Consider the following 10,004-nt stretch of genomic DNA (forward strand, 5'->3'; position numbering starts at 1 on the left):
CTGGTTCTTTTGAAGTTGCATCACTCTGTTGTTTCTCCACATCTGTGCTGTGTTCTCACCTGTGGGGTAGCCTTGCTACCAGCAGCAATTGGTCCTTCTGTTATTACACTCTTCACATTCCTCTTAGCATTCTCAGCCTCTTAAATTGCCTCACACACGCCGTTCATTGCCGTGATGACTTCCAAGCAGAACCATTTGTCTTTGGAAGTTCTCTGTAAGCGCTTTTCAGTCCACTCTCAGCTGTATATGTATTTAACTCCTGTTTGATACACAGTGCAAACAACAGGCTGATTTGGTCAGCTATTTATTCCAGAGTTCTCTGCTAAGGAAGGTCACTTTAGGTAGAGCAGATAAACAGTCTTACACAGCCTATGGATATTTGGCTGGAAATCTGTGGCCACGTGCATCAATTCCCAACCTCTATCTATCTTCACAAGCAATCGCTACCCTTTTCATGACCACTTAAGCCTTTTACTCGGAGATAAATGTCAGGAATTTGGAAGAATGAAGGCAAAAATAACACAAAAAACCACTCAGATCCACCACAGAATGACAGAAAGATGAAGATGGAATACCTTGAATAGGAGAAGCTGCCTTCAGTGTTCTGGAGGGGCATGGTACAGAAATGAGCACCAGGGCAGCACTGATACAGGAGCCATAGGAGAGTGCAGCTGAAGAGCTTGGAGCAGAGACTGTTCATTCTGAGCAGGTGTCCTGAAAATGGATGTGGGGCAAAGGGACAAGGGAACACGATGAAAGGCACTGAGCAGGCACTCCCTGTTTTTACAGGTTCTAGCAAGTGTCTGCACTTGTGTCTTATATCAGCAGATTTGAAACCCTGCCTGTCTTTGGCTCTCAAGCAAAACAATTTCTCCTCTCATCAGCCATTTTTACTGCTCTTGACAATACCACGGAGAGAAAAATAAGTAGTTTTCAACAATCCTTTAGCTTCTTTTTTTATTATAGTAAGCAAATGTCCTGGGACTATTGATAAAAGTCAAAGTAATGGCCAACTTTTCATCCGATCTGACAATGCAAGTAAACAGAATTGGAAATTCCCCAAGCAGGCAATTGGTATCAGAACAGCACAGCAGAACTGCTCAAGTAACTCCACGGAGTAATTAACTAACATTTGTATGGAGAACAAGTTCTTGCAGCCATTGCCGGAAGATTGAAGATCTGTCACAAGATGACAGAGTAGTAGCAGCTTAAGCTACTGCTATGTACACTGAAAGTGGCAGCAAGGTTTAGTTCAAGGCAACAAATAACAACAAAACCCCTTCCATTGGTTCCACTGGGCTTTGGCTCAGGTCCTTCATTCACATGCACATCAAAACAGCCCCGAACTGTGTCCTGAACAACTTCTAGCTCCTGTCACAGAACAATCTTTGCCTACAAAATAAATATACGTGGGTTTGACTACAAGGAATGTACCTTTCCTTCATTGGTCACGCTCTGTAAAGTGCCAGGTTTCTAAATTATAAGGGATTAAGATGATATATTGCTCTAATACTTTAAATATAATAAATACAGAATAGGCTGTGTGCGCTTCAACTTCACTTGCAGGTTTTTGTTTGCAAGTAGTTAAAGCTGAATTTAGTGATCAAAATAGCCTGCAGTAGTACTCCATGAAAAATTAGTAAGAAGCTACAAAAATAATCACATCCTTCAAGTATATCCTACGCACTTCTCCTGTCCACATTGCTCAGAGAAATATAATGTTCCCGTGAGCATATGGAGTGAAGACACATAAGGAAGCTGAAAATTGCCTAGCAATGAAAAAGCAAAACTGTACAAGTTAATGCTAGATATCCTCCCATAAACAGTCTGTTCTCTACATTTAACCTTGGTGCATACAACCCAATTCTTTTATTTTTGTCTTCATTAAAAAACTCTTCCAGGATGAACATCTTGCAAGATCTGGGTTGATTCATCTTCATCTTGCTCCTTTTTATTGCAGAGTGGGAAAGACTCCTGAACAAACTGCCTACACATTGGACACTGCTGAAAATACTTAATGCAGCCATCGCACAAGCACGTGTGCCTGCAGGGTAGGAGTACCCAGTTCACTGTGCCGTTCTGGCACACAACGCAGTCTTTAGTGTTTTCTTCATGCAATTCTGGTTCATCTTCAGCCAGTCCAGCCTTTTCCAGCAAGCTTCTGTCGGTGCTTTTCTCCTCTGGAGAGGTACCACATGAAGGTGGTGTGGTACTGTTTGCAGACATGAAGAGCTGCTAAAATACACATATACACAAACATTTAGCACAAGTCAACAAATTACCTCCAATACCTGGACATATTCCTTCCATGTAAATTTCCACCATGATAGATTTGGGTCAAATAGGTCCAGACTCATTCCTCACGTGAGTCAGGACAGTTTCCTGGCCTACAATGATACATATAATTCTGTGCTTCTGAAATACAAAACACTGGCAAAATAGTAAAGATAAGATGTCAAATCTTACCTTAATCAAATCAGTGTGCATGCGTGAACTTTAACTGAACTGCACTGGCCGTGAGCAGCTCAGGTTTCTGTTTCTGGCTTATCATGATCTGTGCCTAGAGGGATGCTTTTACCCACTCCCACCGAACATATACCCCAGCAAACCTTCAGAAGTACCTCACTTTACCCAATCTGCTCTTTCCCACGTTGAAGTCCTTTATTACTTTCTAGGGTGTTTTATGGGAAGCAAAATTATTCTGGGCGCGACCTGTTAATAAAGCCAGTGAACTACCAGGCAAAGGTGCCCACAGGGAACACACTACATAACTGTATTACAAAGTGCAGCTGCACAGTTGTTTCTGTTTAGTTTAAGCTGTATTTTTTACAATAGTAACAGGAAAATAAACCTCAAAGGGGATCGACTTGGAAGTTTACCTGGATCAAGTGTATCAGTAAAAGATGGCCAAGACAAACATTTCTTGGGAAGAATTTATTTCCAGATGAATGCTGAGTGAGTCAATAGATTTGGCACAATTTCTAGCTAGTTGATATTATACATTACTGTTATTAGCATAATAATAAAGTGGCATAGAATGGCATCATCAACAGGCACGGGACACAGATAGTCCCAAACACACATAGATAAGGGAAACTGAAAAGGGATGATGAGAACATAGGTTCATCTGATAACAACCTGCACTAATCTTTGTACACACATTGTGGTAAAAAGAAATTAAGAAGTTTTTTAAGGCTTCTCCAGGTGGATAGCAAAAGAGGAGAAAGTGGAGCTTTGAAGAGTAGCAAGGAAATAGATGTTGTGTAGAGAAGAAGCATTCAATAGCTGGTTAATTTATTACTAGTGTTTTAATAAGTGGACAGGACCTAGGCCTCCAGGACCAGAAACAGCTTCTCTAATAAATCTTGGATATATTTTCAGATATTTCTGCACAGCAAGTTTGGCTGGAACTTCTCAACTGATAAAATAATTGTAACTATTACTGCAAAGAACTTGATAAAAGATCATGGACTCCTGAAAGCCCACACAAACTAAGCTTAACACAAGTTTCAGAACATGGCTTACCTTCAGGTCATGGTATTGGCCTTGAGCTAGAAGTAGATACTGATATAATATTCTGCAGGAAAGTCTGTAGCTCTCGTCAGGAACATGAATTACGGCCACCATTGAAATCTACCAAAGGAAAAGAAAAAGTATGTTTAATATCTTTCCTTTTCATGATATGATTCATATAAAATGGTGTGTCATAGAAGGGAAAAATGGGAAGTGGCACAAGACAGCACTTTGTGGAGTCTCAAGCTTTCTGCCCCAATCCTCCACTGCTCCCTCCTGCAACCAGTTTACAGCAGACTTGCTTTGCTTGCTCTCAGCTGAAAGAATTTGGCCCCATACCCAAAAGGCACCCAAACAGAATCACAGAATGACCCGGTTTGGAAGAGACCTCAAGGATCATGTAGTTCCAACCCCCTGCCTGGCAGGGCCACCAAACATACACCTTTACTAGATCAGGTTGCCCAGGGCCCCGTCCAACCTGGCCTTGAACACCTCCAAGGACGGGGCATCCACAACCTCCCTGGGCAGCCTGTTCCAGGGCCTCACCACTCTCCTAGTGAAGAACTTCCCCCTGACATCCAACCTAAATCTTCCCTCTTTTAACTTAAAACCATTTCCCCGTGTCCTGCTATTGTCAGCACGTGCCCTCCTCCTGAAGCTCAGTGCTTATACAGCTGAGGTAGGGCTTACACACTCATGCACATGCCTGAGCCTCACACTTCAAAATCCACTAAGTGGCTAATGACATACAGAGCTTAAATATATACATACCTGTGTATGTGTGTTTATAGTAACTGAATCTGCAGTGAGGCTTTTTTCTCTAATCACAATGCCTCAAAAAATTTCACAAAGCTTCGTGCTGGCTTAGTTTGAAAGTCATCAGTTTTCCATGACAATCACAGCTCTGGTGCTTTGATAAGGTTCTAACAGCTAGCTGTTCTCAGTGCATTTGTATTACACCATCACACCCTAAATGCTGTTTCAGTGGCAGTGCATGCTCTCAGCTTACTGCTTGTTCACTGAGGCAACCTTCTGGATAATGAGTGGATCCCACTACAAATGGAACTGTCTCAGCTCTTTAAGGTGTTGTTTCCTCTATTACCCTACCCTATAGTACAGAAATCTAGACAGCGATCCTACAACCTAGCATAAACTTTGTGCTGTTTGCTCATAAACTTTCCCTTTGAGTGTACTCCATCTTTTTAATTGTACACCACAATCAAGCTACTCCTCAATCTTCTGTTTAATACACTGTGTCTTCTACAGGTTCAGTTCTGCTGTTCTTCAAATAGTTATTATAACCTTTTTCTACTGTCACATGAATCTTTTGAACCTAGAGGAAAACTGCACACAGGCATGAATCTGGCTGCAAATGCATTCAGGATGAAATTTAGCCCATGCTCTTAGTTATCAAGTCAGCAATCAGCACAAACATCTCTGCCAGACCTAAAGAAGGAGGTCTTTCTTTGCCAACAGCAATCCAAACCACCGTATCAACAACAGGAGCTCCACCATAGACAAATATCCCTAAAATATATTCCTGTATTACTTACAATGTCATATATTTCCCTGTCTTCTTCGTCAGCTAATGTCAGCAGTGCTATCAATGGATAGCAACGTCGAGGCACTGGGCCAAAATCGACAACTTGAGCATCTTCCGGTAGCTGACAATATTTTTCTTCCTTGTCGTTTTTTTTGACGCTTTATTTTGTGTCAAGGAAAACAATCAGTGTCGCTGCGATAGCAGACAAACGTGACGTCTGCATAAAGGATATTTGTCATCGTATGTGTTCCTAATGACATCGTACCTCATGTTCGCAGCTCTCCTTGTGCCAGCAGATTAGCATACTTTGTCAAAACAGTGTAAATAAAGGATACAAGTATTGCTGTCGATAGAGATATTCGTCGTATAGAGCATCCTCTAGTGCCTGAGGAGTGCTTATTCTGAAGCAGTAGACGTGTTTTTGCAATGCTTCGTGGAGTTTTTGAACATTGCAGCCCCAGTAGCACGTAAGAACACAGTCTTCCAGACAGTCAGGTGTCAGCGTTACACCCTCTTTTAGAAAGAAGATAAGGACTTCATTAATTCCATTAACTCACCAACGCGCAGGAATCCTAGAACTGCTAAGTGCAGGAGACGGGCAGAAAACAACATCAGCATCCCAGACTTTTACCATTTTAATCTAATCTTTAACAATTCAAACTAGGTTTGGTGCTTTGGGGAGACAACAATGAGAAGGCAGTGGGTGTGAGGAGCTACAAACACTGTCTGAGCTAACAGAAGCAGCACGTGCATTACAAAGGGTAAATTTTAACTTCTGGTGACAGTTTACAAGCACAATGGAAGGCTCAAGAGTATAATCTCTTGACCAAAGTCCATTCCCTCTTCAGACAGTGATAGTAATTGGATCACTGGCATACAACACCCACTATGGCCTACATGGGTAAAGCCCTCTTGGTCATGCAGAATGTTAAAAAGAGGATGTGTGCTGCATTCCCTTTCTAAAAATCAAACATCCAGCATAGCAACTTCTACAGTGCTAACAGCACAAACAGGAACACAACTCTTGAGAAGTCCCACCAAATTCAAGTGCTTAAACCTGCTGAAAAATTCAAGTGACTCGATGACTAATTGCAGGGGTTTGTTCTGAGTGTGCTCCTTTTTGGTTTGCTTTGTTGTGTTTGTTTCTTTAGGTTTTTAAAGATATGAAGACAAAGAGTGTTCTGCAGCAGCTCTTTTCACATCCATTGGAAGGCTCTGCATCTGTTTGGTAGAAAACACTTGGTCTTGTTTCATGTAAGGCAGAAGTACATGAATTTTACTTCCTATGTGGATGATCTCAAGGATTTTAGGGACTACTTGATCCTCACTGATACTTCAGCTTCCACTGAAGCACACATACACATTTTGTTTTATAATCTAGTGCAGTTCCAAACAACAGGGGAGAAGAAATTTGACTTTCAATCAGACTGTGTATATTCTATATGGAATTCTACTTAAAGCTTACAAAAAATGCTGACAGTAATTGGTAAACTGCAAGGGGATTTTTTTATTATTTTAAATACCTGTTACAGCAGGAAGAGGTTCATTAATAAGAATTAAACTGTTCTTAAATAGCCAAATATTTTGCTTTAAACACAACCTATTTATGAATGGTGAAAAAAATGATTACTCCTTCTGCAGTGATTTCTGAGAAAGTCCTGATAAGTGACAAGAGCATGAAATAGGAAGCACTACGTTTAGAAACACACACTGACTAAAATGAAGCATATTAGAAACCTACTGACTTGTTACCGAAGCTGTGTCAGGATGAGAGATTTCTAAACCAAAAGGATTCTTCACTTGTCTCATCCGCTTCTTCAATACTCTCGTGCTGGATTCTGTTTCTTCTGAGTTTCTGAGAATAACAGGGACACCCAAACCAAACCTGAGAGACACAGAATAGAACATGAGCATGTTATGCACTGCTGTTAGCATGTCTGAGTTCCAGCTCTAAATAGCTTGCAGCACAACAAATAGATCCAGTGTGGCTTTGCATAATACCTGTTAGGACGCTCGCATAGCACAGCCTGCCAATTCAGCTCCAGCTTTTTGTGGCAGGAGTCTTCAGTGTTAAAAGAAATAAACAAATGGAGGATAGTTTGTATTTCCAGTGAGTGAAATTAGTGAGGATAGTCAATGCCCTCTAGTGGTAAAGGGCTAACCATGGCTTTCTCACCATTGACACTCCGCACATCAAGTCACAGGACAAAAAAGCCATTGCTCACCCAGATGGAACAGATTGAAGGGGCTGGGTGCTCTGCAGGAAGACCTGAGAGTGAATCATTCAGCCCTACTGAATGCTGAGCTGTAACTGCAGCCAGTGAGATGCTTCTGACATCAAGATCCTCAATTTTGCATTTTATCCTCGATCGCAACAAAATGCCACATCTAAATCAGAGTCTTACAGTCTTACAACCTCTGCAATGAGCCAGAAACCAAATGTAAAACAGCCAGGACTGAACCACAGGTGCAACTCTAAGACCTCTCCAAAGGTGAAACCAGCACGCAAGCCCAAGCTACAGCTTGACTCTAAAAGGACAAATTCTGAACCTTTGCTTCATCTACTTAAACATCCCATAGATGGAAATAAAAACCAAAGAAAATGACAAGAAATACCTCAGGATTGTTTCTGATGTCATCTTACAAAACCTCAAGGCTTTCACATCGCCCAGGGCTCTTAAGGAACTGCCACAGAAGATCAGGATCTACAAAACGAGCTCCATAGAACACCTCCTTTAGGCTAAAAATAATTCAGCGTGAAGGTGACAGCAATAACTGTCAGTAAGCAAAGGGTAATTAGAGAAGCCACCCTGGATACACAGTCAGAAGTCTGATGGGATCTTTGTAACTGCATCAATCCAGCACTGCCTCATTACTAAGGTGACAGGGAGAAGCTGTGGGGGGTCCTTTGCTAATATATTTGAGAACACGGTTATTAATTAGCTCAGGCTGCATTGTCACCATTTACGGCTCTTGCTGCCGTTGCTGTCTGTTTAATGGCCTCATATTTTGCTTTATGAAGTCACTGGCTGGAAACTTCTGAACAGCACCAAGTGTCAGCCCTTCCCTGCACCAACCATTGCCATGTTGTACTCTGGAACAGCAGCTGTTACAGTAAGGTGGATCTTGTATCAGGAACTGCAGCTGAAAAAGGCACTACCAACTTCCATCCATCTGAATAATGGCTGCATGTACAACACGGCTCTGAGCCAAACCATTCTGTGCCTTTACTGCTCCTTTCTTCCTGGCTTCAAAATCTTTATTTGACACACAGGAGTCTAAAAAGCGAGAAAATAGAGCTTTTACTGACACTGAGCTCCTGCAAAGTGCCTGTTAATTCATGTTGGAGTTGCCCTTTGTGAGATCAATGGAAAAACATCAGTCAGAAATGATTTTCAAGTTGAGGAAACTAAATTCACAAAGCCACCCTCCATAGCAACAACCTGCTCCTGGCAGTCCAATGTATCTCTGCCTTTAGCACTTCATGCCTTGCCTCCCTCAGTATCACAGCTAATGTCCAATTATCCAATGAATCCTGCCAGCTTCACATCTTACTCATAAAGAAACCAGGTGCAGCAGCTGCTTCACTTCTTCAGCATCTAAGACTCAGTGGAGCTGATCTCTCCAGTAACACGTAAACGTGCCTCCTGTTTTATACCAGCTGGCTGAATCCAAACCCTGTTCATTGCAAACTTTCAAATCCTCCGGTCGAAAGCAATGGGATAATCAGCATGAAAAGCAGCCACAGGGAGAAATAAAGAAGGCTCCAGTGATGGTTTTAGCAGCAGCTGAAGGCAAAAGACTCTCTCAGCTCAGCTACAAGATCACAGAATCACACAGAATCACAGAATGACCCGGGTTGGAAGGGACCTCAAGGATCACGTAGTTCCAACCCCCCTGCTTAGCAGGTCCACCTGCTTGACAAGGCTTCTGTCAGTTTTAAGGCAGCATTCAGCATATGAAGGATGAAAAAAGCTTTTATGATTTTACCTCCCACCAGCCCAGGTTGATAGTTGACAACTAATTGCTTTAGAACCATACTAGGCAGGTATTTCCAGTGGTTTTGTTGCTGATTTTTGAAGCTGATTTCTTCAATGGAAGAGGTGCTGAGCTCCCCATACTACAAGCATCCATCTCCAGTTAGGAGGCAACTCACAGGCCCATATACAGCCAAACTACATCCCACTTTAGTCTCTGTGCCCATCTAATGGGCTGGCTGTACCCAGCTTCTTGTCCAGTAACTTATTCTCTACACAGGGCCACTGTCCAGGGCTGCCTGTAAGAAACCACGATGCTTTTCAAATCAAAGCATGGCTTTGCAAATTAAACCATCAGCATTCCGAAGCAGTTGGTGTTTTTCAGGCTGGCTGCCACCATCACGTGCGTGTTTATAAAACAGGCTGTTGGTTGATGCTGGAAATGATGGGGTAAATAAGATGTCATTATGGCAATACACCAGCTAGTATGGATTCATACGATACCACACGCACTTATAGCATCCTGTGTAGCTTTCATGACTTAGGGGGTTAAAGAAGCACTAAGGCAGAGCTGTAGCTGCGGACACATTGAACTCGCTGGGAGGTTCTTGGATCCTTCAGTGCTATAATAAAGTTCACACAGAGGAACAGGCCTCTCTGCCCCCCCCCATTACCTCAGCCCAGGCCCACCGCCCCACACCGCCCCCCAAGGGCAGGAGCAGCCCCAGGCCGCACTCACCAGCCCAGCACCAGGCCGCTGGTGACGAGGAAACAGACGAACACCACCGTGATGTAGAAAAGAGGCGAATATTCGTAGAGAGTGACGAGAAACACAGCGGCCATAGAGACGGCCGGCACACAGCCGAGAACAGCCGAGTCGAAACGAGACCAGCCGAGCCGAGAAGAGCCGAGCCGAGCCGAGAAGAGCCGAGCCCACCCGAGTCCACCCGAGTCCACCCGAGCCGCTCGGC

The 10,004-nt window shown here is 42.9% G+C and overlaps 1 protein-coding gene across 3 annotated transcripts; it reads right to left on the bottom strand.

Moving 5' to 3' along the window:
• Positions 1-927: 927 nt before the first annotated feature.
• CGRRF1 (cell growth regulator with ring finger domain 1) lies at positions 928-9,917 on the bottom strand. 3 transcript variants are annotated; one of them, XM_085549684.1, is made up of 7 exons: positions 9,773-9,917; positions 6,802-6,941; positions 5,392-5,569; positions 5,067-5,214; positions 3,526-3,633; positions 2,622-2,712; positions 928-2,235 (listed from the first exon to the last, which is right to left on the bottom strand). In XM_085549684.1, exons 1-6 carry the CDS (start codon positions 9,874-9,876, stop codon positions 2,665-2,667), a joined length of 726 nt encoding a protein of 241 aa, XP_085405810.1. In that variant the 5' UTR covers positions 9,877-9,917; the 3' UTR covers positions 928-2,235; positions 2,622-2,664. The 3 variants fall into 3 exon arrangements, with proteins under 3 accessions (XP_085405810.1, XP_015721309.2, XP_015721308.2); XM_015865823.3 differs by lacking the exon at positions 2,622-2,712 and having other exon boundaries at positions 928-2,232; XM_015865822.3 differs by lacking the exon at positions 2,622-2,712.
• Between the last annotated feature and the right edge of the window lie 87 nt (positions 9,918-10,004).

The sequence above is a fragment of the Coturnix japonica genome, chromosome 5, assembly GCF_054131305.1.
Source record: "Coturnix japonica strain WE chromosome 5, WE-NBRP24, whole genome shotgun sequence".
Taxonomy (NCBI): domain Eukaryota; kingdom Metazoa; phylum Chordata; class Aves; order Galliformes; family Phasianidae; genus Coturnix; species Coturnix japonica.

Coding starts and splice junctions, on each gene's coding strand:
- CGRRF1 (XM_015865822.3), bottom strand. CDS start 9,876: ATGGCCGCTGTGTTTCTCGTCACTCTCTACGAATATTCGCCTCTTTTC. Junction 6,942..9,772: donor AGCGGCCTGGTGCTGGGCTG/GTGAGTGCGGCC, acceptor TGTGTCTCTCAG/GTTTGGTTTGGGTGTCCCTG. Junction 2,236..3,525: donor GCCAATACCATGACCTGAAG/GTAAGCCATGTT, acceptor TGTGTATTTTAG/CAGCTCTTCATGTCTGCAAA.